Source organism: Ictalurus punctatus, chromosome 8 (genome assembly GCF_001660625.3).
Source record: "Ictalurus punctatus breed USDA103 chromosome 8, Coco_2.0, whole genome shotgun sequence".
Taxonomy (NCBI): Eukaryota; Metazoa; Chordata; class Actinopteri; order Siluriformes; family Ictaluridae; genus Ictalurus; species Ictalurus punctatus.
Window position 1 is genome coordinate 2,737,331 of NC_030423.2, and position 27,245 is coordinate 2,764,575.

General features: G+C 43.8%; 1 protein-coding gene across 7 annotated transcripts in view; it reads left to right on the forward strand.

The window, feature by feature from the left end:
- LOC108269204 (fibronectin type-III domain-containing protein 3A) overlaps positions 1–27,245 on the forward strand; it is a 37,659-nt gene that overhangs the window by 1,222 nt on the left and 9,192 nt on the right. Inside the window, exons 1-21 of one of the 7 annotated variants that reach the window (XM_017474883.3) lie at positions 5,588–6,734; positions 7,318–7,447; positions 13,192–13,267; positions 13,376–13,452; positions 13,610–13,814; positions 14,930–15,163; positions 16,236–16,300; positions 16,408–16,571; positions 17,056–17,115; positions 18,334–18,472; positions 18,565–18,618; positions 18,732–18,856; positions 19,065–19,248; positions 21,657–21,743; positions 22,592–22,730; positions 24,468–24,530; positions 24,663–24,781; positions 24,879–24,984; positions 25,106–25,281; positions 26,659–26,772; positions 26,874–27,023. In XM_017474883.3, the coding sequence (XP_017330372.1) occupies positions 7,349–7,447; positions 13,192–13,267; positions 13,376–13,452; positions 13,610–13,814; positions 14,930–15,163; positions 16,236–16,300; positions 16,408–16,571; positions 17,056–17,115; positions 18,334–18,472; positions 18,565–18,618; positions 18,732–18,856; positions 19,065–19,248; positions 21,657–21,743; positions 22,592–22,730; positions 24,468–24,530; positions 24,663–24,781; positions 24,879–24,984; positions 25,106–25,281; positions 26,659–26,772; positions 26,874–27,023 (2,436 nt within the window). In that variant the 5' untranslated portion in view covers positions 5,588–6,734; positions 7,318–7,348. Of the gene's footprint in view, positions 1–5,587; positions 6,735–7,317; positions 7,448–9,994; positions 10,197–10,991; positions 11,040–13,191; positions 13,268–13,375; positions 13,453–13,609; positions 13,815–14,929; positions 15,164–16,235; positions 16,301–16,407; positions 16,572–17,055; positions 17,116–18,333; positions 18,473–18,564; positions 18,619–18,731; positions 18,857–19,064; positions 19,249–21,656; positions 21,744–22,591; positions 22,731–24,467; positions 24,531–24,662; positions 24,782–24,878; positions 24,985–25,105; positions 25,282–26,658; positions 26,773–26,873; positions 27,024–27,245 lie in introns of those variants that run through there. The other 6 variants (XM_017474882.3, XM_017474884.3, XM_047157052.2 and 3 more) reach the window with 6 other exon arrangements.

Genomic DNA, 27,245 nt, shown 5'->3' on the forward strand with positions numbered 1-27,245 from the left:
TTCTTTTCTTTTCTGATGTTTTATTTTTTTTTAAATTGAAATTGTTCTACTCGTAGATACAAGGTTTGCTAACAAGGCTAAGAAATAAACATTGGAGCCATGTTGTGAAAAAAGAAAACTTTGGATAGATTTGATTCCGCTTTTGCAAATGTTATGTTGTTTAATGGAGAAAATAAAAAGGAGGGGGGATGATTATTTTTCCACATCACTATATCATGATACTTGACACGTGTTTAACACAAAAGAATGGGAGGGGGAATAAATTCAATCGTACGCAAGCTGAAATGTCGACATTAAACGTGCTGCTTTCGAGCATGGTCGGTGATTGTTATTCCAAAATAAATAAATAAATAAATAAATAAACAGCTCCGAAAATTTTACCCTGACCTAATTGATCACAATCTCGATATTATATCGTCATATTTTCCAGCTATATAACATACGTGACATAATATTCATATATCGATAGAGATATCATGCTCCATATACGGGTGCGTCTCGAAAGATTAGAATATCGTGGAAAAGTTCGGTTTTCCCCGTAACTGAATTCAAAAAGTGGAACTTTCACATATTGTAGATTCATTACACATACAGTGGAATATTTCAAGGCTTTTTTAAAAAAAAATTTTATTGTGATGATGACGGCTTACAGCTCGCATAAATCAAAAATCCAGTATCACAAAATATTAGAGTGAAGAATTTGTAATACAGAAATGTCGACCTTGTGAACGGGATGTTAATTTATGCGCTGATACTCGGTTGTAGCTTTAATCTTTTTGTTCTGCGTCGATGCGGCGTGGCGTGGAGGCGATCAGCCTGTGGTGCTCCTGAGGTGTTCTGGAAGCCCGGGTTGCTTTGATAGCGGACTTCAGCTCGTCTGTATTGTCGGTTCTGGTGTCTCTCGTAGATTCTCTATGGGGTTCGGGTCAGGCGAGTCGGCTGGACGATCAAGCACAGTAACACCACGGACAATAAACCAGTTACTAGTAGTCTTGGCGCTGTGGGAGGTGTCGAGTCCTGCTGGAAAAGGAAATCAGCATCTCCATAAAGCTCGTCAGCAGATGGAAGCATGAAGTTCTCTAAAATCTCCTGGTAGACGCTGCATCGACTCTCGACTTGAGAAAACACACTGGACCAACACCAGCAGATGACATGGCAACCCAAATCATCACCGACTGTGGAAACTTCACACTGGACTTCAAGCAGCTTGGATTCTGTTCGTCTCCACTCGTCCTCCAGACTCTGGGACCTTGATTTCCAAATGAAACACAACATTGACGTTCATCTTCCCCGTGATTGTGGTCGCGTGTACTGAACCGGTCTGACAGATTAAAGACTCAGGAAACCGTCGCAGGTGTTTCGAGTTAATTAATCCGCTGATTAGAGTCTTCTCAGGTCGACATTTCTGTATTATAAATCCTTTATTCGAATCGTTTGAGATGCTGGATTTTTGATTTCCGTGAGCCGTAATCGAGATCAAAACAAAACAAAAAAAGGCTTGAAATATTTCACTTTATGTGTAATGAATCTAGAATATATAAAAAGTTCTACTTTTTGAATTAAATTACGGGGGGACGGACTTTTCCTACAATATTCGAATTTTTTTTCAGATGCACCTGTATGGAAACATACTGCCTATGCAGACTCCTAGTACATCTTCAGTGTACACACATCTGTCTCTGAGTCTCCAACTAGCTCAGGGTTTACAGATGTTCTTTGCTTTCTCTTTCTGTATATATAAACATTCGTTGGGGGGGGGGGGGCTTCCCTCTTTTATTGGTGTATCAACAGGTAGTACCCAGTTTCAGTGTGTCCTGCTCCCACATCTCCTCTGTACAGTAACTACTCCTGGTGGATTCACGGCAGTGCGACTCAAACTACACAGAACATCATACAATAATCAGGTTGTTTTTTTCGTTTTGTTTTGTTTTGTTTTTGGAAAAATAAATAAATTAGTAGTAAAATCGATGCATTTTTTTGGCCACACCAATCTAGCCTAGCACGAATAATAATAGGGTTAGCGCATTAAACAGACTAGCGGTGGATCACAACGGTGGGAGTGTTAATAAGTCATTCCCAGGAAGTCTGTTCTGTTATTGTGCAAGGTTTCTCTCCACGCAGTAAAATCTCCACTGCTGAATGAACACATGCAGGTTGAATTGATACCTACAGGGGTGTATTAGCTTGCACAGTGTTCATTTAGGTCCAGATGGATGTGTCCTGTACAGTAGGTGTTCACTCAGAGCTGTGGATTTTGCTGTGTATACTGTTATTGACTGTGAGGCCTCTCGCAGCTCTGATACGAGGACAAATCACACACCGTAACCCTGAACTACGCTGTAGAGCGACCGACAATCGGTTAGGAAACTATTTTCTCTTAGCCTCGTTAAAAAGGTGGGTTATTTTTGCACGTGGCTAACGATGTATTCCGGAAGAGGGGAGAAAGAGCGTGAGAGGAGTGGTCACAGGAAATGGAGAATCTTCTGTCTGACACGGATTTGGTTTCCTCCGTGTCCCACGCCCGGTGTCGCACCTTTCAGAGGCTGGCCTCGTGCTGGATGTCCCGAGGGCATGTTCACACTCGGATCGGATTATTTTTTTCCGCTTTACTCGTTCCCTCCCTGTGACACGGCCAAGCCGTAATATATCTCAGAGCTAATTTAGTCTGTTTTTATCAGTACCTGGTTTTTGGACCACGGGTCTAAATGACAGCTTGTAACTAGCGAATGCGTATTATATGGTCATAAGTATTTGGACACCTGACCATGCCACTCATATAATTAGTCACAGGTTAGGAATCTGGGGTCAGAGAGCAGGGTCAGACATGATACAGCGCACCTGGAGCGGAGAGGGTTAAGGGCCGTGCTCAAGGGCCCACCAGTGGCAGCGTGACAGTGCTTGAACCCCCGACCTTCTGATCAGTAACCCAACGCCTTAACCGCCAAGCCACCGCTGCCCCTACATCCAAACATATGTGCTTGTTGAACATCCCATTCCAGATTTATTCCCCCTGTGGTCTTATAATAACCTCCACTCTTCTGGGAAGGCTTTCTACTAGAAACCTTAACGCTACAGCATCCAAAGACATTCTAGACGATCGTGTGGCAACAGTTTGTGAAAGAGCCACATAACGGGTCTGATGGTCGACAAACCTTTGCCCGTGTAGTGTATTAGTCTATAAAAGAAAAACAAAGTGGGAAATGAACATATTGTGTTGAAAATTGGATATACAAGACGCCAGGGGTGTGCGACAGTGGTAAAAAAAACGGCGTCAGGATCCCTTTACGATACAGCCACTTGTTATTGTTATAAACACACTGACGATACACTTTCCGAAGCGTACATAGGAAGCGTATCGAGACTTTATCATAATATCGATATAATATCGTCATATCACCCAGGCATTATATATGATTGTGTTAAAAAAATAAATAAATAATTTGCATGTTATATATTTAACTCAATAAAGACTTTTTTCTTTTTTTTTTTTTTTAATTTAAGCGTATGACTCATTAAAAAAAAAAAAAAAAAACAAGATGTGAATAATATGATATTAGCAACTGAATTAGCATTGGCACATGTCTGTGCAGGAGTAAACAGGGCTTGAGGTGCTTCATTCAAGAGCAGCTGTTGAACAGAGGCAAATGGAAGGACCCAGCGCCCACCGATGTCAAAGAGTTATTGTGTGGCGCTGGTGCCCTCGGCTAAGGGGTGCCTGGCACTGCCAGCGCTCTTCACCCACAATCCCACACTAAGCTCTCAACACTTATGGTCCTCTATTAGCGTGAGAGAAACAGAAAGATAAAGAGACACACAGGAATAACTGAGTCTTTATTATTCACACGATTTTGTCTTCTGGGAAATATGCAAATTTCTTATGTACCTCATGAAGGGAGGTAGTAAATGAAAAATAAAAGGTCGTTAAACAAAATAACAATTTATCATCCTGTTCAAAAGGTTATGTGAAAGAGCTTATTCAGGGCGGGACTAAGTAAAAGAACAAAAACAAAATGCCATTTTTATGATCCCACTTATTTATTTATTTATTTATTTATTTATTTACTTATTTATTAACATTTAGCAGATTCTGCAAGGCGTACGTAAACTTATAACCTCAGCTTTAAGGTTTCAGGAGCTGACTTTCACAAGTGAGCGAATATAAAAACTTTCCTGACACCACGATTCCACGAGTCCTTTAAGTACTTGGTGTGATGGATGCTGTTTGTCTGCACCAAGAACAAAAAAGGGGGGGGGGGGGGGGGGGCACTTATTTACGTTTAGTATGGAGAACGTTTTTTTTTACACTGTAAAATTACAAAATAAATAAATAAATCCTGCAAATGATATATAGTAATTGCCAATAAAGTACTGTCAATAATTTACAGTAAACAACTGTAAAGATATTTACGGTAAAGTACTGTAAATATCTTACACCGTCTAAAATGTAGCGTATAAGCCAGTACATCAATGGCAAAAAAAAATAAAATAAATAAAAGCAAGTGATGCCGGATAAAACCGATCTGAATGTTCAAGTTCTTTCTCTCACGGAGGATTTATTTGTTTATTTATTTATTTATTTATTTATTTATTGTGATATTTTTTTTTTTTTTTTAATTTTTAAAACACCAGCCAAATGAGCAAAATGTCCTGGATTATGTGTTATTTATTTCACTGTAAATATGTTTACAGTTGTTTACTGTTGTTGTTGTTGTTGTTTTTGGTACAGTACTTTCTTGGCAACCCTGTTGGCAGTAAATTGCTGTAAAAAATTCACGGTCGATTTTGAAAAATATTCTGATCAGTATATTAGTCTTTAACAGGGACGTGCCGAGAGTTCCTCAGGGGCAGGGGCTCAAATGGTAAAATAAATAAATAAATAAGGGCTATATCACCAAAGAGCTTAGTACTTTATTACTTTAACTTTAATCTAACTCCACGTTCTCATCGCGCTGGTCGACGTCGTAAACAGACCGTGTGTGGTCACGATCATGCATATGAGAATGAGAAATAGGAGACCCGTGACAGGGTTTATAGCTGCTATAATGTAAGTGCTAACAGGAACTAATGTGCTTTGGGAATGTTACACAACGTTAAGCAGAACTATAAATGGATAAAGTGTCGCTCTTATGACGCCGCCGCGTCGCATCCACCACTGTGCTGTCGATTATTTCCCTAAAAGAGCACACCAGACATAATGCATATTTAACCTATTGAACTCACATTCTTTCACAACCTTCCGTATTCGCTTTAATGTAGGTACTGTATCACGTCTGATAATTACCGTATAACACTGTATCCTTAATACTAAAGTATGATAAGACGAATAAGTGGAACGCTAAGCTTAGACAATTAGACAGTGGGCATTAGTAAGACTGATAGGATTACAAACTGTAGTACTTATCCATTTTTCTCCGACCCTCCTGGCAGACTCTCTCGCTCTCTCTCTCTCTCTCTCTCTCTCTCTCACGCAACATCCTATAGGCCGGTAGATTTGTCCGAGTATACCCATGAGGCAAGCGTGTGTGGTCTGAGCCCTCAACTATGTGCAAGCACAGGTCATTTCGTGCCCTGGCGTCGTGCAGGGTTTTCTGTCACATCACACGTGTTCACCGTGTTTCCTGTTTACAGCCTGGGCTGGATTTGTACCGAGGAGCGTGAAGTTATTCACTCCAGATGGGAAATGGAGCTTAAAGTCTGGAGCGAGAGAGATAAAAAGAGACTCAGACGACATCACAGAAGTCCATCGGAATGTTTTTGTTGTCGTTGTTTGTTTGTTTTTTTAAAACCGGCGTTTCCATGAAGAGGAACGTCAACCTTTGCAGAGATCAAACCGGTCCGGATATGCAGGAAGATGTCCAGCGTCACTTTCCCAGATTTCTCAATCTCTGAATAAAAGCCCGGCTTGTTTCGGACGCGGATCACAATGAGGAATATTGTTCTGTCCCTTTCCCTTTAGGTGGAAAATTCCTCGTTTAAAAATGGATTCTAGTAAGAACGTGATATTCTTCCGAGAAACAAAACATCGACAGTGACGTAAACCTGTTTTTTTTTTTATGCATCTATATGTACGACATTCACATGTATGAGGTCTATGGAGTGGCTGGTGATGTGTGAAGGATATCATGATACTGAATGGTGTTTCAGATTCATCGTTACCCAGAATGCAATGCATCCGGTCATTTCATTGCATTTGTATAGTGAGCTGAATAACCCTCTAAGATGTCGCTGTGGCTAAATTTAATTTTTTTTTATTTTATTTACGTATCTTTCACCTTGATTTGCTAAAATAAAGTTGGGTAAGGAGCCAGTTTAACAAGTGTGGTGGTGAAAATAGTCGTTTTTTTTTTTTTTCTCCAAAACCTTGCTAACTAAGTGGGATTTCCTCTCAGGGTAACCGTTAGGTTTGACCGACATGTTGGATATCTATGTGAAATGACAAAATCGAAATAAGCCCGGCGTTTAGCGTCGGTGGTTGCGGTTGTCACATCTCCAGGGTTGGGGGTTCGAATCTCGGCCGCTTCACAATAACGCTCACCCCCCGTGCTTCATGCGTTTCCTCCGGGTACTCCGGGTTTTCCTCCACTAATCCGAAGACATCCGTAGTGTGTGAATGAACGTCTGTTGCGATTGTGCCCTGCGACGGGTTCGCATCTTGTCCAGGGTGTCCCCCGCCTTGTTCCCCGAGTCCTCTGGGATGGTCTCCAAGCTGCCCGTGACCCTGCATAGGATAAACGGTACAGAAAATGCATAAGTGGACATAAATCTGAGCAAACACCGATTTAAATGTGCTCTTTAACATCTAAAATGTTATGTTAGTTATATAAATGATCTCTCTTATCTATTATGCGTTAAATCAAACGTAACCGGAAATCAATAAATAGTCAGTGAAAATAGGCATGGGATATTTAAATGCGTTTTCTCCTTTATTCCTAGATTTTACACTGCTAGCGGGTTCGTTGTCATGGAGATATGAGCGAAAGAGAGTTCAGGAAAGCCTTTAACTTTCAGAACTATATAGTATCAAATGTTCCACGGTAGAGGTTTCTCCAAGGCTCCTACACACTTAGAGCGTCGTTCTGTAATGTTTACATGTCAAATGTATTCATCCTGCGGCCGTGACGTGGCATCGGCAGTTAGACGCTCAATCTCGCAGTGTTAGACTGATTTATCAAGAGGCCACTGTTATATCATACTCGGGTCTTTCGAAGGCCCGATAACGTTTTCCTCTTTTTTTAAAAAAACGTGACTGCCGTGTCGCGATGGTATTCTGAATGTTCCAGGTATTGAATCGTCTTTCTGTTCTCGATCGTCTCATAGGAGTTGGTGTCAATGAACGCTCTCTTCGGCCATGATGACAGATCAGCACCTCCCACTTTTGGAGGCCACGCCCATGTTGGCTGAAATGCCCCTCCACCAGCACGTGTTCAGCCGAGACGGCATGCAGCAGGTGAGTGAACCAGAGCGAGGCGGGAAGTCGAGATCTTCAGATAGCGAGCTTTTCTTTCGTTTGTGACCGGGTACGAGCTCGGAACAGACACTCAGGGACACGGATGCTAACTTTTAGGACGGTGGCTCGGTTCCTGCATGAAGTAGATTAAATAAGAAAGTAAGATGAGATAACATGTATGCGCTTCACGCTCAAGCTATAAGACTGAGCCTACTTTTTTTTTTTTTTTTGTGAAAGATTAATAATGTCCTTCCTGTAAGATTTCACAGGATTTGGATCTGAACGCAGGGTTTATAAGAGGCAAAGTCAGAGTGATAAACAGGCACAGGATCAGATGATCAGCAAGCAAGGTCTATCCCATAAACTATCAAGCTTGCAGAGAACATACACTTATCGTCGACGTTAATGCGATTCGTCATAGGGATTTTGGAGTCGAATACCAAAAAAAAAAAAAGCCCTTTCCGTGTTTTCAGGAAACACGATGGATGGTGTTATATGTAAGGAAACGTCTTAGGTGCTCTAAAGATCGCTTTTGGATGGGATGGGAGTTTGCTAGTCTGATGTACGGTAGTTTTCCATAGAGGGTGCCCATTCACAGAGGCGTATCCTATTGCACTGGCCGTTGCTCTAGACCTGGGTGGCTAGCCTAATAGCCAGTCCAGGATTTAGCGATTTCGCGAGCGCAGAAACGAACGCAGTACTCAGACGAGCTCGCACATGAGGACGTGTCATGTGACGTCATCACCGCTCTTCAATTCACCACACGAGTACAGCTAAAAGTTCTCATTTACCGCCAAACATCACTGGGAAAACTATTTCGGGCTATCGCATTTTCGCCAAATTCAAATCGTTTTCTGCAAAACAACAACAAAAAAGTGTAAGCTGTGGCGCACATTTTGGGAAAAGGAAAAAAAAAAGGCCGCAAAATCAAGCATTTTTGCCCGCAATAGCCACAAACAGTGAAACTCCATTGAAAACTCTTGCCGTATCAAAGCTGCGAACTCTTTGGGGTTGCTGTGGATCAGGTGGTAGAGCGGGGTGTCCACTAATCGTAGGGTTGGTGGTTCGATTCCCGGCCCACGTGACTCCACATACCGAAGTGTCCTTGGGCGAGACGCTGAACCCCGAGTTGCCCCCGATGGCAAGTTAGCGCCTTGCACGGCAGCTCTGCTCCTATCATTGTGTGAGTGTGTGTGTGAATCAGAACCAGTGTAAAGCGCTTTGTAGAGTCGCTACGATTTAAAAAGCGCTATACGAGCGCAATGGTGAATAGTAAATTTACCATTTGAGCCTGTTTTAAGTCCTAGCCTGATCTCTTTAGGCCGGTCGTAAACAGCGCACTTATAAACGTAGTCTTTTAAACACCGTGTGAGACGATCTCAATAGCACCTTGAGCCGAATTCCAACTATAACAGGTCGTGTGATAACATGTTATCTGTCGGTTTATATACTACAGAGCCAAACGTTTTGTGGACACCTGACCATCGCACCCACAGCAGCTTCGTGAGCATCCCATTCCAGATGTAGTCCCCGTTTTTGCTATTTTTCGACCCCATTTTGACCCGGAAAAAGATCAAGAGCCCTACAACAAAGTGTCAAATCTGATATTTGAGAAATTGAATGGTCATTAGAAAGTGATTAAATAGTGTGTTTGTGTGGGGGTTTATTTTTTCCTGCTTAATTCAGAGCAGCAACATGATCAACCCATTAGGCAGCTGTTTTCTTAAAGGATTAGTTCGAAATATGTCGGGGGGTTTTTTTTTGTTTGTTTGTTTTTGTTTTTGTTTTGTTGTTTATTATTTATTGAATCACTTCAGAAATCCGCCGTCTAGCCGAGTTTCCGCCACCGGTAAAGTTTCCGACTGCACAGCTGATAATATTATCACGCGCCCACCGTACTCTCCCTAAAACGGAAACGGTGGAAATACTCGCTTTCCCTGTCTTTTAGGGTAAAGCGTTCGGGACGATGAAATTCCGAACGCTTACGGCGATATCTCCAAATGGACACGCTCACTCGGGAAAATAAATGTAAAAAAATGATCACGATTATAACTATAACACTAATAATATATCGTACACGCCTAGTTCGAAGCGATCGTGACGTAATAAGGATATCTTTGTCTGTCCCGTTGTTTCGTTTATGTTTATTTATACGTAGTCGTGCCTGTGCTGCCGTCCTATTGGTGGCTCGTAGATGAGTGTCACGGCAGCGGTCACACTCGTTCGCGAAGATTTCTATTACCGTGTATTACGGCGTGCTATCGTCTGCCGTAAACATCGCCAGGACGGAAATCGGACGCCGTAAAGCTGGCATTATTTGAACATGTTGATTATTAACAGCTGAAGCTACTCGTATCTCCTGTGTGTCGTTGGGAGGGATTTGTGCATGTGCATGTGCATGGTTTTGTGGGTGGTATATGAGTGCTGTTCGCATTATGTGTACTTTTTTTCTTTTACATACTTGTTATCGATATGATATCTTTTTTTTTTCTCCACCCGGGTGGATCTCTAACGGATTCTTAAACACTCTTGAGACAAAACTTTGGGCCATGCGAGAGCTGTGGGTTTAGCCAGGCTGAGACGAGAGAGGAGAGGAGAGCAGAGGAGAGGAGCGTTCTGCATTCCTGACAGCCACACTCTGCCAGCAGAATTTCCAGGAAGAGGAGGCGAAAATGGGGGAGGGAAAGGGACTGGAAGCGTACACATCCGGAACTCGGTCCTGATAGCCTCCGCTGATGGGAGGGTGTCGGTGTGTGTGTGTGTGTGTGTGTGTGTGTTTGTGTGGGTGGGACGTGTGTGCTCTTCCCAGCATGTGTTTCTTTTTCACAGTTACTCTCATCAGTGTGTGAAGCAATAGTCGGTATGCCGTATATTTATAGTGTTTATTGTCCTACACACATTCTGTAAAATAGTATAATATCCATTTAGAGAGAGAGAGAAAAAAAACAAAACAATTATATGAGCTTTAATCGTGGAAGGTTTTCGTGGACTAGAAGATAAAACCGTGTAAAGTACACCTTCAGTTCTAAAAAAAAAAAAACAAGAACAAGTCAAATGACATTCAACTAGATAGATATTAAGAAGATACAGAATATAATACGTAGACGCACGGTCGTCATGAAGGTTGTGTTAAGGAGCCGCGTCCGTTCCGTGTGGAAAAGCACGCTCTGGTGTAGCTAGAAGAAGAAAAAGTGTGGGGAAAATCTTTTATTCATTCATGGCTCCCCCTTGAAAAAGAAAGGCACATTCCATGCCTGCTTTCCCATCGTTTGGCCTCTAGATCAAAGCCTGCTGGGAGCTCGAAGGCCACACAAAGAGCAGGAACGAGAGCGTCGCGTTGAGTCGTGGCTTTTGAGCAACTTTATCTCCTTGAGAGCGCCCCGTCAGATCGGCCTCGAGCGGGCCCAGGTCACTGCGTCTCACCTTCGTGTCCATCGTTCGTGACGAGGAGGGATGGAGGGAGGGGGAAGGGGGCGGACATCCAAGGTCACGTTTTCAGCTTTCAGACTTTCTAGTTTTCCGTTAAGTTCTCCGTCGCCTTCACGACGAAGACTTCCCGATGCACCGGGAAAATGTACCTGAGGAAATGAAGGTACGTGGGGCAATTACCGGTTCATTGGAAGCACGTAGCAGAACTTTGCTGAAGGGCATTAAGGATACGCGACAGATTATTCATCCTAATTAAGCCTGGGATATGTGACTCAACCCGGGCAGTGACTGAACTTTCCAACACTCCCACACACAGTTTACCAGAAGCTGTGTTTTTTCTAACAGTGACTCGATGTGACACTGACTGGCTCCGGTCTTGAAAATATTCGTTGACGGTGTGGATCACATGGTGTATCCATGTGTGATGGTTTGTGTGTGTGTGTGTGTGTGTGTACCTGCTTTACAGCACTTTGTGCTTTTTGACGAACTCAGATCCCTAAAGTCTGTGCGCATGTTGGATCTGCTGAGGACCGATCTATTTTATCTTCGCATTCTACGTTCTCTTGGTGAAGTGGGAAAAAGTCCAAATGTTTACCCTTGCGCCTTTCAAACCGCTTCCTCGGCCCAAACGCATCGGCGCGATTGTTTCCTTTCGTTTTGGCCCAGACGAAGCGGCCGCTTGACGTCGTTCGTGGTTTTCGGGTTCGAGATCGGACGCGGCCTGGATGTCAGTCCGGTTTAGTAAATTCATCCTGACTGCTATGCTAACGCTGCTGTTACTTTACCTCTCGAACGGTGTATCATTTGTCAGCGTTCGCTCGGGTTTTATTGCGAGTCACAGTCACAATGCGCCGCACACACGGGTTCTCCAAGCCAGGAAGGTCTAACCCGGGGTGGCAGGGAAAGAATTCCTGTGAGTTCAAAATAAACATATTAGAATGATGATTAATCATGAATCACACCTGTGATCTGAGTTATAGTCGGCAGTATTGCCAGAGCTGCGTGTTGTTATGAAGAAATGAATCAACGCTTTCTGACCAATCAGATTTCAACAGTGTTGTGGTACAAGTGCTAATTAAAGTGCTAAGCATGGTACTTTGTGAACGTATATTTCATATCAGACTGATTTTTTTCTAAACATTACTCAGGCATTGATAATGTCTGTGCCTTGCTTTTTCCTTTCCTCGTACTACCCCCACGCCACACTTGTCTATCCCTCCCTCTCTCCCTCCCTCCCTCCCTTTTTCCTCACCTCTCGGTTTTGGCTCCCAGGGACGGCAATGGCTTTGGGGGCTGGTCGGGGCATTCCATGCATACTTCTACCCCTCTTCCACCGTCTGTATCGTGCATTCCTCACATACTGCCCCTGTCTGCTTTCCTCCCCCATTCTCTCTCTCTCTCTTTCTCTCTCTTTTCATTCCATTCACTTTATCTCTCTCTCTCTCTCTCTCACCTTCTTCCTTTTGTCTTTTGTAAACAGAGACTTGATTGTTTTGAATCTTTTGTCATCGATATATTTCGGTTCTGATTCCCGTCGTGTCAGTGCAGGAGACGGACGTAACGTCCAGTCTGGTTTACATTTCCCACGGAGGCGTAGTTTGTCAAACAGGGCCGGGGCTTTGTGCACACACTCTGCAGAGGAAGGGAAACAAACACGCGCTCGTCGGAGTGTGTGGACGAGTGTTTGCCCTGAGCCGGACCTCGCCTCGTCTGGGGAGCGTTCGGATAAAGCTGCGTCTCTGCTCACACGCCGGACTTTAGATATAAGCCGTTAGAAAATACTGTGTAGAAAGTAAAACATGTCTGGGCATGCTATTATGAGAAAAGAATCAATGTTGTAGTGGTGTAATGTGGCATGTTCAGGCACAACAACAACAACAGCAGCGAGTGTTTTATTCCTATGATACCACACTAATTTGGAACTCCATGGATGTTAAACGTCTCGTTACGGAAAACTTCACCGCATCAAAAGACGATACGCTTTTGTTTTGCTTATTATAGTTAGTAACGTTACGTACGTTAATATAAACCCGAAATAAAGGTTGAAGGTAGGTCCAGACCTACATTCCTCACTCTTCTACCTACATACATTTTCCGTATATTGTTTACACTGGAATCATTTACAGTAGTTACTAAATACTATGCTTTAAGGTCAATACTTCGTATACAGTTGCGACAAAGCCTTTTGTTTGGCAGTAAAGATAAAGATGCGCGGCAGAGCTCTGAATACGTATTTAAAGAGCGAAGTGTTATTTCACGTCACATGGCTCACATCGTGGTGCAATCCGTCTGATTGTTTGTGTTTTGTTTTGCAGATGGTCTTGGTGCAGGTCAATCCAGGAGAGACATTTACTGTACGCACAGACGATGGCCAGATTCAGTGCATTACAGGTAAACACACACATACTGTACATACACACCAAGCCATACACACCCAGGCATGCTTCAGGTTTTGTCCGTGGTCCTTAATAGACTCTGCTGCATTCTGTGTATGTTCAGGTCCAGCACAGGTGCCCATGGTGTCCCCTAATGGCACCATGCCTCCCATTTTTGTGCCTCCAGGTTACATATCTCAGGTACCATCCATCGCTCGCGTCCTCATCCTCATCACGATTTACTATGCCGTAAAATGAACGCAATAGTGTTTGAATTAATAGACATTTCAAGCGGAAATATTGATTGGGGGACTAATAAATACGAGAAATGTTTTGTGGTCTTGTGGGTCTCCTACAGGTGGTGGAGGAGAACGGCATGTGGAAGGTGCTGGTTCTGCCTCATACGATGGACTTTCATCACTCTTTACCCCCTGTACCTCCACATTTCCCACTGTACACCCAGCCACAACCAGCCATGCTGCACCACCCACACTTTTACCCCACCGAACTCTCTCCTCACTACATTCACCAGCTGCCTGCACTTCCTGTCTACACTGAGCAAGGTGAGCAGAAGCACACACTCCCACACACACCTATTAATAATATTGATAACATATATACAGTATATGCACTACAGATTCTCATTACCAAGCTAGTGGTTGACCCATAGCAGGAAAAGTTAGCTATTGGTAACCAGGATGGCACCGGCCAACGCACCGGCCAACGCACCGGCCACCACAACGGCCAACGCAACGGCAACGGCCAACGCACCGGCCAACGCACCGGCCACCGCAACGGCCAACGCAACGGCAACGGCCAACGCAACGGCCAACGCAACGGCAACGGCCAACGCACCGGCCAACGCAACGGCCAACGCAACGGCAACGGCCAACGCAACGGCCAACGAAACGGCCAACGAAACGGCCAACGAAACGGCCAACGAAACGGCCAACGAAACGGCCAACGAAACGGCCAACGAAACGGCCAGAGCCATATCAACCTGCCGTACTTGCCTGGTGTCCCACTGAAGATAAGCAGTGTTGAGGCTGGCCAGTACCTGGATGGGAGACCTCCTGGATAAAACTAAGGTTGCTGCTAGAAGTGGTATTAGTGAGGCCAGTAGGGGGCGCTCACCCTGTAGTCTGTGTAGGTCCTAATACCCCAATAGAGTGAAGGGTACACTATACCTGTAAAAACAGCACTGTCTTTTGGATGAGAGGTTAAACCGAGCTCTTGACTCTCTGTGGTTGTTCAAAATCCCAGGACAGTAGTAAAAGAGTAGGGGTTTAATCCCAGTGTCCTGGCGAAATTCCCCCAGTGGCCCTTCTCCATCATGGCCCCCTAATAATCCCCATCTCTGACTTGTCTACATCACTCTCTTCTCCTCTCCACTAATATCTGGTGTGTGGTGAGCTTTCTGGCGGACTATGGCTGCCGTCGCATCATCCCGGTAGATGCTACACACTAGTGACAGTTGAGGAGAGCCCCCCCCCCCCCCCCCCCCTTACCATGTAAAGCGCTTTGAGTGTCTAGAAAAGTGTATATATAAATATAACTGTAACTGAGAAAAAAATCTTGATTGCTCAGTGACCTAACTACTAAATTTATGGTTTGTTCATTCCTGAGATGTGTGTGTGTGTTTGTTTGTCTGTCTATCTGTCTGTCTGTATGCACCCAGACATGATGTGCCACAGTGTGTCAATGCCCATCCGTGAAGAACGTGCAGTGAAAATGCAGGAGCAGCTACAGCGGAGGCTGAAAGGTGGGCATCTGGGTTCTGCTAACGGCATGCCACTCACTCACAACGGACATGGCAAAGTCCGGACAGGCATGGCTGCCTCTCCAACACCACCACGGCTTAAACACTCAGTCCGGAACAGAGCCTCGCCTCCAAGTGACTATGAGGTTAAAGGTAAATTATGCAAACACACACACATGTTGACATATACTCACCGTCCGCTTTAAGAGGAACACCTGTACACCTGCTCATTTATGCAGTCGTCCAATCGGCCAATCACGTAGCAGCAGCACGACGCATACAATGCATCATGCACATACAGGTCAAGAGCTTGATCATGGCATGGTGGTTGGCACCAGAAGGGCAGGTTTGAGTATTTCAGAAACTCGTCATCTCCTGGGAATTTCACACATAACAGTGTTTAGACCAGGGGTGTCCAAAGAGCTTATTTGGGTGCAGGTTTTCATTCCAAAAAAGTAGGAGAAACACCTGATTCCACCTGTTTAATCAGTTGATCTTGGCTTTCGATAGACTCAGGTGTGGCTTCTGCTCGTTTGGAATGAAAACCTCCACCCACACCGGTCCTTTCCGGATAAGATCGGACACCCCTGGACTAGGGTTTCCACAGGATGTAATGCGAAAAACATCAAACATCGAGTGAGCGAAAGTTCTGCGGATGGAAACGCCCTGTTGTTTACCGTCGTTGAATTAAAACGGCCAGATTGGTAACGAGCTGCCAGGAAGGATATAGTGTACCTCAAATAATCACTCTTTACAACCATGGCGAGCAGAAAAGCATCTCAGCATGCACTAAAACATCGAACCTTGTGGTGGATTAGCTGCAAAAGCAGAAGACCACGTCAGGGTCCCACTCCTCTCAGCTCCGAACGGACATCCGAGACCATCACGTGCACGGACTCACGAAAAACTGGACGTTTCAAGATGTCCTCTTGTTCGTGGCTGGGAGTACAACAAAACCCCATGCAGATAATAGAGACAATTGAAATGGCAGACCGATCTTCGGAAATACGATGCAGAAATATGAACGCAGTCAGTGTCACATGACCTACATCACTCATTTCCAGTCACTCGTTATTGTACAGACATACACGTTTCATCAACACAAAAACCAAACATGTAAAGGCTTTGTAGTATATTAGCTCTATAGCATTCCATTTTTTATTGCTAGTATTCATGTAAAACCAGACAATGGGATATGTCACTCTTTATAATGGAACTGTTACAGCTGCAGATCCAGAAGAAGAAATGAGGCAAGTACAGGAGCTGCTATCTACTGTATGCAAACCAACAGTGAGTGATTTACACTTATGTACATGACAGCCTACTAGTCAGATTTCAAATACTATAGTTCTATTATAATACTTCATCCTCTCTCTCTGTCTGTCTGTCTCTCTCAGGTGGGCAGTGTCACGTCACACTCTGCAGTTCTCTCCTGGCGTCCTCCGCTCCCTATTCTGTCAGAAGCAGATACACACTTACACTCACACCCCGCCCTGCCGCTCAGCTACGAGCTGGCCTTGTCTCAGAGTGGCACAGAGGGAGATTTCAAACTTGTGTACCAGTGAGTATCTCTTGCTTCCACGATATATACAATGCACATAAATATGCACAAATGGACACTTGACCATCACATCCATATGTGGGTCTTGTCGTCGAGCATCTCGTTCCAGATTTAGTCTCGCCTTGGCTATTATAATAACCTCCAGACTTCTGGGAAGGCTTTCCACTAGACTTTAGAGTGAAGCTGAGAGGATTTGGCCATTCATATACAAGAGCATTAGTGAGGTGGGGTTCATCCCAAAGCTGTGGGGTTGAGATCAGGGCTCTGTGGAGGCCATACTAGGTTCTTCTGCTCCAGCCTTGGCAGACCATGATTTTATGGAGCTGGATTTATGTACAGGGACATTGTCATGCTGGAACATGTTTGGGCCTCTTAGTTCCAGTGAAGAAGAAGAATATGGCCTTCATTTGTTAAGCACATTTGGCCCCTTGTGTGTCTTTGTCCAAATTGCTTGCATCCTTTCTAATGTTGAATCTTCTTCCAGAGGGAAAGACACTACATGTAGACTGGAAGAGCTCAGACCTGCTACACACTATCACATCAGGTGAGACTTTGTTCTGTTAAATTTATACAGAAAGTCGTCATTCAGAGCCGGTTCCTGAGTATATCGGGAGGTTGTGAGTTTAGCAGCCAGTTACACCAGCCAGTTACACCAGTTAGATTGTCTGATCAGAACTCAGGGTGTAAATTCGATCCCGAATCCTAAGTTTTAAACCCGTGCCGTGTAGAATTTTGTTCCCACCCCAGGCACTTGCGTGTCTACGAGTAGTGTGTAAAATAAGCATCGATCCAAAACTTTGTAACTGTGGATCAAAAGAGCGATATTTCACCATCACCGGCACCAATCAGAAACATGATCCAACATTAACAGGAAGTTCTACACCCTTGACCGAGACACAGGGAGGCGGTTAGTGGGTGTAGCATTTCCTTCAAGCAAGGTCCATAAAAAAAAAAAAAAAATCCAAACCAACTGTTCTTTACAATAAAGCTGTGACTCATATTGTCCGTCTCTTGTATTTGTATTTTAGACGCTTGTTTGGCAACAATAACATTTCAGCAATGAACCATAAGAATAAAATTGAACTTAATCTCCATTTGACGTATTGAAATCGTGACTACTCTGACCGCAAAGCGCTGAACAGAGACCCTCAGGAGACAGGCAGTGAAATAGGGTTGGTTTATTTTAAATTGTGAAGAGGGGGGAGTGAAGAGGGTGCGAGCTGGGAGGCTAGTGAAAAGGTATCAGGTGGCGTATCGGGTCTTCACGTCGTGGGGAGCGGCGATCTGTCTGGAGCTGGCTCGAGGCGGGACCGAGGGACGTATCTCACCTCTCCGTACGTGCGTTCACGTGCTTTCAAGTAATCTGAATTTGATCTATGACATTTAGTGCATAAGTGCTCATTACACTGCCTGATATAAAATATATTTCCATTCGGAGTTCATCCTACGATCCTTGATCTTTATGTCTTCTATACATACGGCGTATTTTAGTGAGGTGGGCCGTGATCATAAACCATATGAAATATTTCTCGAATATTGAATATATTTCTTAAATATATGTTCAGACTAGCGTATGATGGAGCTTACGTTGCACTGTTGCGACCAGCTGATCGGCCGCTCCCGATCCCCCGACCTTTAACCCTTAACGTCCCGGCTTTGTTCTTGGGTTGTATCGTGCATTCGTTTTAAGTTGAAATGTCTACTGAATAAATGGAATTGCGTGGAGTACATTTAAAGTCGCGCCTCTCTTTGCGTGTGTAAGGGTCTGTGTGGCGTGTAGGTCAATGAAGGGAGCCCCATCAGAGAGTGTAACTTTCACGACGCTGTGCAGCGTCCCAGACGTTCCCGCAGTCCCCCGACTTATCCAGCACACCACGAGCTCCATAAGCCTTCAGTGGAGAGTATGCCTTACGTTTTCGTTATAATTTTTTTTTTAAAAATCGTATAATATGCAGCAGCTCCTATTCAGTTTCTTCATTCTTGTCTGTCTTAGTCACCCAATGACAATGGCTCAAAAATCACTGGCTTTTGCTTGGAATACCACGAGGTAAGGATGTGACACTAAACAAATACGTATTTCCTTTTCCCATACTAAATCGTGCTTTTCTCAGGTCATGTCTGCGTGCTGTGTATGTGTGAATGTGCATTTGGTCTGATTAGCAGGGAAAACAAAGTGCATTTAAGGAGATTTACAGTGGCCTTGCCAAGCAGTACAAAGTTGTGCACCTCATGCCTTCAACAAAATATGCCTTCAGACTTGCTGCTAAAAACGATGTAGGAGTGAGGTAGGTGTTTCTTCCTGTAGATCTCAGTGAAGTGAATTTAGTGCTCCTTCAATTACTTCAATCGTTGGCGCTAATGGCCTGTTTCATTCTAGGATAAGTTGCAGAATGTAAAAATACAGAATTATTTCTAGTCCCGGTCTAGATCAAGGATTCAGATGCCGACTTATTTGTTTAACAAGAAGTGTGTTCATCTATCTGCTCGCTCCAGTGCCTTCAGTGCTGTTTTGAGTTGTTGCACAGCCAGCTGTGTCATGTCTCCTCCTGCTCCTCCACCTCCACCTCGTCTGATGGAGGCTGGCGTAACATGGCTGAGTCTAGACTGGAGCACCCCCTGTGGGACAGCCGGCCGAGACACACTCTCTTACATTCTGGAGATGGAAGAAATTGGATCGGTGAGCGTGCAGATGGCACACAATACATACATGTGTTTATTACTAAATACATAAATTGCGTAAGTATTCACTTCCTTGAACTTTTCCACATTTTCTAGTGTTACAACCGGGAACTGAAATGGACTTAACTGAGATTATATATCACGAAGCTACACAAATTGTCGCATAATATCGAATAGTTTTTTTGTAATACGATGTTAGTTCCGGTGCTGTCATGTCATGTTGGCGAAGACGAACAGGGACAGCAAGCTTGTCAGGGATTCAGACGCTCGGCTGTACACTTGATATTCTAGCTCTTGCGGTCTGTGAAGATTACAAAGAAATGAGCGGCACCCTCTAGCCAATGTCACCACTCCTCCAAGGTGAGTTTGATGGCTAACAGTTCCCGGTTGCCGACATCGTAGTTACACTTGGCTGGGGATAGTTTTCGGGAGAATAAGGCGACAGGGTGATGCTTAGGTTCGTCCCAAACCTATTGTCAAACCATTGGGAGACGAAGGCCCCGACTACCTTTTCAGAGGTGTCTGCTTCTACAACAAAGAGCATGGTTGGGTTATGATGCTTAAGGATTAGGGCCGTGGTAGATGCCAACTTGAGATGAGTGAGGGCCTATTCTGCTGCAGAATTCCACACCATGTGCCTGGGAGTACACCACAGAGCAGCAACGTCAAGGAGTGAGCAAAAGAGCTAAAGCCCCGGCTGAAGCGCCAGTAGAAATTCAATCTCTTGAATCAGCCACTTTAGATTGGTCCATTGCGACTTCATCAGGGCTGACTATGTAGCCCAGAAGTGAGATGGTTTGCTGGTGAAACTCACATTTCTCACCCTTGTCGTATAGCTGGTGTCGCAAGAGACGTTGTAGGACCTGGCGAATGTGACAGACATGATCGACGACGGAAGGGGAGTAGATTAAGATGTCATTGATGATGACAAGATGTTGTTGATTAGGCAGTGGTACACTGAGGGGGCACTAGAGAGCCCATACACCATAACACAGTACTCATAGCGACCAGAGGAGGTTATCTGTATTTAACCGTACACTGGTTGAGGCCTTCGTGGTCGGAAGCCACCCCTCTTTCTTCCAGCCGGTGATGGAGATATGACTGGCTGGATAGAACCTTGCTTGGGCACTTCCTATGTATTCCTCCATAGTTTGTTGTTCAGCTACTGATAAGGGGTAAATGCGGCTACGAGGGGAAGCGGTTCCAGGAAGAAGCTCAACAGTCATGGGGATGATGCGGGGGCAGGCCACTGCCTTTGCTTTGCTAAATACCTCTCTCAGATCCTGGTACTCGGGGGGATGACATGGAGGCCAGGACAATCTCATGGGCTCAGAGGCAGTGGTTGTGACAGTATGGAGACTATTGTGTAAGCTGCATGTCTGCCCAGGATATAACGGTGTTATGATGTTTCAGCCATGGGATCACAGGATGTTTGGCATAAATGGTGACCAGCAAGGTGATGAGTCCGTGGTGGAGCGCGCCGACCTGAAGGGGTCATAATCCCCCATCAAGGCGGTTCACCGTTAATGCAGTTCACCAGATCTTGATCTATAAAGTTCCCTGCCGAACCCAAGTCGATCTTGGTGAGATAAAAACTGGATATGACTTACCGGTTGCAAGCGGGGGTCAGAAGATCTGGGTTGGCGTGGGTCTGGAAGGTACACCGTCCAATGAGGTGATCAGGTCGGCCGCAGTAGAAGCACTGGCGCTCCTTGTACCACCTCTCTCTCTCCTCCTCTGGGATCTGTGGTGTCTGACAGGTACAACCAGTTGCCATAAGAAGTTATATAATTAGTTGAATGGAGCCAACCTGTCCGCAGTTAAAGTGTCATGTAATTTCAATATAAACACAGCTGTTACTGGAAGGACCAAAAAAAAAAACCCCTGCAGAATGAAGCCTAAGGAGCTGTTAAGTATCATTCAGTGTTTAGTCATAAAAAAAACACTAAATCTATAATAGAGAAAAAAAATAGAAAGAATATGGCACAAAAGCAAGTCTGTCTAGAGGAGGCCATCCTGCCAAACTGCTATTCAGATGTACCGAGAGCTGACCAATATTATTTGCAACGTAATACTTGACTTTAGCTACTCACTTCCAAATGCATGAACCCCAGTATACATTTGGAATATGGTGCAGTGTGCCTAATTAGATACAGATGTTTGAGGCTATCTATGCATGTTCCTCATACTTCCTTCTCACACATTTCCTCACACATCTCTCTGTGGACCAATCCTGCTTTACCACAGTGGCATGCTCAAGGATAAAAAATAATCAAAACAACACTGGTTGGCTTTTTATTTTCTGTTTTCCTGGGTAAAGGCCAGGAAGTGACTAGCAACATAGTAATGTTGTTTGTAAAATGTTCAAGAAATGATGTTGACAGGAGGGTTGTTTTTTCTGTACAGGGGTGTGGCTTTCAGCCGAAGCATAGAGGAGAGGAGCAATCATGTGTGGTGAAGGAGCTCAGGAGATACACCTCCTATCGATTCAGGGTGAGTGTAGGCAGTTTTCCAGACACTACCGGAACTTCAAACGGGATCGGGTTCGATGGTCAGATGAAACCAAAATAGAGCTTTTTGGTATTAAAGACCAGAGGTGGTTTTGGTACACAGAGAGGTAGCCGTATGGAAAAGTACCTCATGCCCACGGTTAAATATGGTGGTGGATCTTTATTTTTTTTTGGGGGGGGCTGTTTTTCTCCCAGAGGACCTGGACATTTTGTTAGGATACATGGCATCATGGACAAATATCAACAGATATTTGAGAACCATATATAGTAGAAATTGGCAAAATTTCATCATGTGAAGGGTTTTCCCAGACCACACAGCTGAACACATACACGTCCGGTCAAAAGTTTGTGGACACTCGACTGAAATGTTTCTCGCGATCTTAAAAAGCTTTTGATCCGAAGGTGTGCGGTTAAATGTTTGAAATCGTCATAGACGAAAAAATATAATCGTGCCGACGTGCTCATTTCTTTCATTAGAAGACTAAGATTTTATTTACCAAAAAATCTGTTTTTAAACGGACGACCCGAGCGAAATATTCCGAAAAGCAGCCGATAAGAGTCCGGCGTCGGTGTGAACTCCTTTAATACTGTTTAAAAATCATCTCGGGGAAATTCCTCAACAGATCGGGTGAGAAAACGCCAAGAATACATTTCTAGGCGAAACATGTCTACTTTGAAGATGCTAAAATGCTCAATTGTTTTGATTTATTTGGGATTTTTGATCACAACACAATTCCCATAGTAGACCCATAGTAGATATATACATGTACATTCATGTCTCTGTTTGCTTAAGCAGCTCTTGTGGTCCATCATTTTCTTGCGTTTAAACAGGTGTCTGTGCCTGGACCAGAGGGTCACAATGTGTCTAGCGCAGTAGTGGACTACAGAACACTGCCAGACCAACCAGGCAGCCCAGGAAAACCAACACTGCACAGTTCTGTACACCCACACAGTCTGCACGTTGTCTGGGGTAAGCCATGGTCAAAGTCTACTAGTACTCGCCTAAAAGGTAATGGATGTCTACAGTGAAAGCATGTCCTGTGAGTAAAAAAGTGTCGGTATGTGATCATTTACTGCGCCATCGGTCCACGCAGCTTTTCTCAGTTATGTATCCAAATCCAAGTGGTGACTTTAAACAGTTCAGAAGTTTAACCAAAAGAACATAACTCAAATAACTCAAAAGGATTGAGTGTACCGAAGTAAACAGGAATGAAGTATAAGTAAATGAAATCCGTTGATTAAATTCTCCACTTCAAGTGACTGTCAATATGCCCAAGTCAAATGGAACTTCAACCACTATGATGCCATATTGTGATGAAGTAGGAAAGATCTAGTTAACATACCACACTGTACTGTACTATATTTCATCATTTTATCCTCAGTAACGGCTTTATCCTGGTATCCAGATTTAATCCTGGTGCGAGGTTGGAATGCACTCTGAATGGGACGCAAGTCCATGTCAGCCCACATACTAACAGGTATAAGCAATTAAGCGTAGCCAATCTACCTGCTGGCATTCAGGGAGGTCAGGGGAAACCAGAACACATGGTGGAAACCCTTGCAGACCCGGGAGAACTCTGGAACCCTGGAATATCCTGATGAGTCTACTTCATGTAAAAGTGCCAAAGCCCAATGTTCCAAGCACCTCAAACAATGTGATTAACGTATTTATATACCAAAGGCACTGTTGAGTTCTTGAATCCGATCGGTGCTGATTCCTTTTCTATAACAGCAGCTCTGACGGTACTTCCAGCTGTAACTCAAATCACAGCTCGATATTAACGTTATCGTGTATTGTGGACACGTCATATGAGGTGAAGTTTTGAGTAAACAGATGTTTATTTCACATTTATGAAAGGAGTCTTGAGAGTCTCTGCCGCTTTTCGCAGTTTCTCGGTAAAAAGACAAGCTGCGTTTGTTTAATTTTTTTTTATATAACTTCGAGAGAGAGAAAAAGTGAGGCTGGTCAGAGTCTAGACCATCACTGAGCTTGTTCATTAAATGCAACAATTAAATGGTAAAAACATGACAAGTGCGTACTTACTGAGCATAAATGATCATATAAGTAAATAACTATTGGACGCGTCAAGATTTTATTTTCTTTTTTTTTCAGTAAATATATTTCCAATGAGGATATTCACATGGAATTTTCACCAGACATCCGTATTAACTCGAGAAATCTGGAAAAATAAAGAATTCACAACATTAAAGTCCATAAATGAAGTTATGTGTAATAAAGTCACGGGAATGACACGGGAAAAAAGTACCGAACACGCTAAGTGAAATGTGTTTAATACTTAGTGGAGAAGCCTTTGTTTGTAATGACGCTTCGAGACGCTGCCTGTATGAAGAAATTAACGCGCCGCGGTATTCAGGTGTGATTTCGGCCCGTTCTTCTAAACATATCGTCTTTAAATCTTGTTCAGTTGGATCCGAGTCAGGTGATTTGACTTTTTACTTTTTTTTCCCGCGTCGTTCCACTTCATTACACCTGACTTTATTTACGGACTTTAAAGTTGTGAATTCTTTATATTTCCAGATTTCTTGCCTTAATACTGATGTCTGGTGAAAATTTCATGTGAATAGCGTCATTGGAAATATATTCACTGAAACAAATGTTGACGTGTCCAATACCTGGTTCCCCCGCTGTATATTGGCTGCTTATGTTTTGTGGTTTTTTGATTTTATTTTATCGCTTGCACATCAGAGGCGCCAGAGGATGACGGAGGCTTGCCAATCGCTCTATATATACTGGAACTCAGTCAGAGTGGTGAGAGAAGCTTCTGGCCTTAAATCACACCATCATGAAGTCATCATGTTAGACCCAGAAAGTATTTAGCGACATATAAACTGATCAAATGTTTGAGGTTTATAATTCATGCATGTGTGTGTGTGTGTGTAGACCACCAGTGGGACGTTGTGTACCGTGGGCCTCTTAGACAGCATGTGTGTGAGGGCTTGCAGGAGGGGAGATGGTATAAACTGCGCGTGTACTGTGAGAGTCTAGGAGGTCAGAGTCAGGTAAGACCATTCCGATATTTTGGAATGATGAGTTTTATGACGTAGCAGGGATATTCGTTCGTGTCCTGATTGAAGAACGTCTCTTTGTGCCCTTCAGGTGTCAGAGAGTCTCTGTGTGCAGACGGCTCCTCTGCCTCCTGGACCGTGCCAAGCCTTGCACCCTGCAGGGGGAGCCACCTCCTCAGAGATCTCACTATCTTGGGGTGACGCTTCTTACATTTTTTTTTTTAAAGATTACACAAAGGACTTTAATATGAAAACGGAAGAATTCCTTTCGTTTAATTATAAGCATTTGAATACAGATGCCTCGGTTGTGTGTTCCAGATCCTCCAGTGTGTGACGGCGGGGCAGAAGTGTCTCAGTACTGTGTGGAAATGACTCAGTCAGGAGGAGACTCCCAAAAGCAGGTGTTCCAGGGCTCAGATCCCTACTGCACTGTGGGCCAACTTCTTCCTGGTACAACGTACCTGTTCTGGGTGAAAGCGTACAATGCAGCAGGGGTAGGTTCATACTCGAGAGCTGTGTGATGATGATGTGTATTGTGATAATACTGCAGTGCTGCATGGTTTTCTGTGAGTAAAATTGGTGTATATATATATATAGCATATATACTATATATTGTCCTTCAGTTGAGTCATAGTCACGTTTGTGTGCAAAAGACACCATGAGACTCTGCATCGAGATTCAGGAGCCTCAGGGCAAACCACACGCTTGGGCGATTCAGAGACACTCTCTCAAACACCTGATCCGAGTTATTAAACGAATCGAAAATCTAGAAATAGAGTTCAAAAGAACTACCAGAAGATGGAAAACGTACAGGATTTCTATTCATTTCTTCTTTCTTTCATCATTCGTCACCACGTCTGTTGGAATCGTGGTGATGTTGTTTATTATACATGGCCAAAAGTATGTGGACGCCTGATCGTCACTCCTGTATGTGCCCGGTCCAAGCCCATGGGCATTAAGACTTGAGTGCGTTCCACTTTGCTGTCATAACATAACCTTCAGTCTTCTGGGAAGGCTTTCTACTAGAGTTCGGAGCGTCGCTGTGGAGATTTGACCGTTCAGCCTCAAGAGCATTAACGAGGATTCTCAAGTGAGAAAGCCTGGTGCGCAATTCAGTGTTCTAATTCGTCCCGAACGTGTTAAATCGCAAAAAAAAAAAAAAGAAGCCTTTATTTGCCACATATATATAACATAGTACAATGAAATTCATTTCTTCATTCGCATATCCCAGCTTGTTAGGAAGTTGGGTTCAGAGCACAGGATCAGCTTTGTTACAGCACCCCAAGAGCAGAGAGAGTTAAGGACTGAACAGTGATAGTCCTGGGTCTCAAACCCCGGATCTTCTGATCAGTAACCCGGAACCTCGACCGCCAAGCCACCGCTACCGACAACTAAAGACGAACGAATGTCGCCTGCTAAACGCTTTCCATTTATTGGCTCGCTATCGCAGCACTTGCATAAATTATGGTGCGTTTCATGTGAATAATATGTATATTAAGGAACTTGGGGTGTGTCATATGCTTAAATAATGGACTAGTGAGAGGGAGCCGAGGCTGCTTCATCAACTTCACGAATCCCGGCATGTTTTCTGCGTTATTCTGTGCGCTTGAATCTGCTGTCATGTTTATGCAACTGCATGTTTACATCAGCGTAACGACAACGGAAGGACTAATTAATTCATCGTAGATCCCGTCAGTACTAAATAATAGACTGTGGTCAGAGATGCAGGTTTGATTTTACAGCTTGTATCTTGACAACTTTAGACACGATTTTTTTTCTTTCTTTAATTACGACATATAAAATGAATCCTACATGTTTAAAATGTTTGTTTTTCTTGTACCATTTATCGCTGTGATTTTTTCCCCCCACAGTGGGGTCCCCTGTCAGATGTGTGCCAGGCTTCCACGACACCAGGAGCCCCAGAGCAGTGCGGTGTCCCCTGTCTTACACTAAGCACTTGCAGTAGTGTACTGGCCACCTGGGAGGTGAGCAGCCATACTGCGTTAGTTTTTCTTCCTTCTGACTGGTAGAAGTATGAAAAATGATTATTATATATATACATATATTTTTACCATTCTTATTACAGAGCCCAGCCTGTAATGGATCAGAGGTGTGTGAGTTTCAGATGGAGTGGGGCCTGGAGGAAAGTTCTCTGGAGTTACTGTACTCTGGTTCTTCATCTCAGTATGAAGTGAGAGACTTGCAGCCAGCCACACAGTACTTCTGCAGAGTGCAGGTAGGAACTAAATACTACACGGTGTTATAACTTGTATATTCCTTTTGGACATAATGACACATTTCAACATTTTACAAAAGTGGAACATCACAAATAATTACCATTTCAACACAGAATATAAAGCCCTTGGTTTATTATTATTATTATTATTATTATTATTATTATATTTACAGTGCCCTCCACTAATATAGGCACCCTTGGTAAATATGAGCAAAGAAGGCT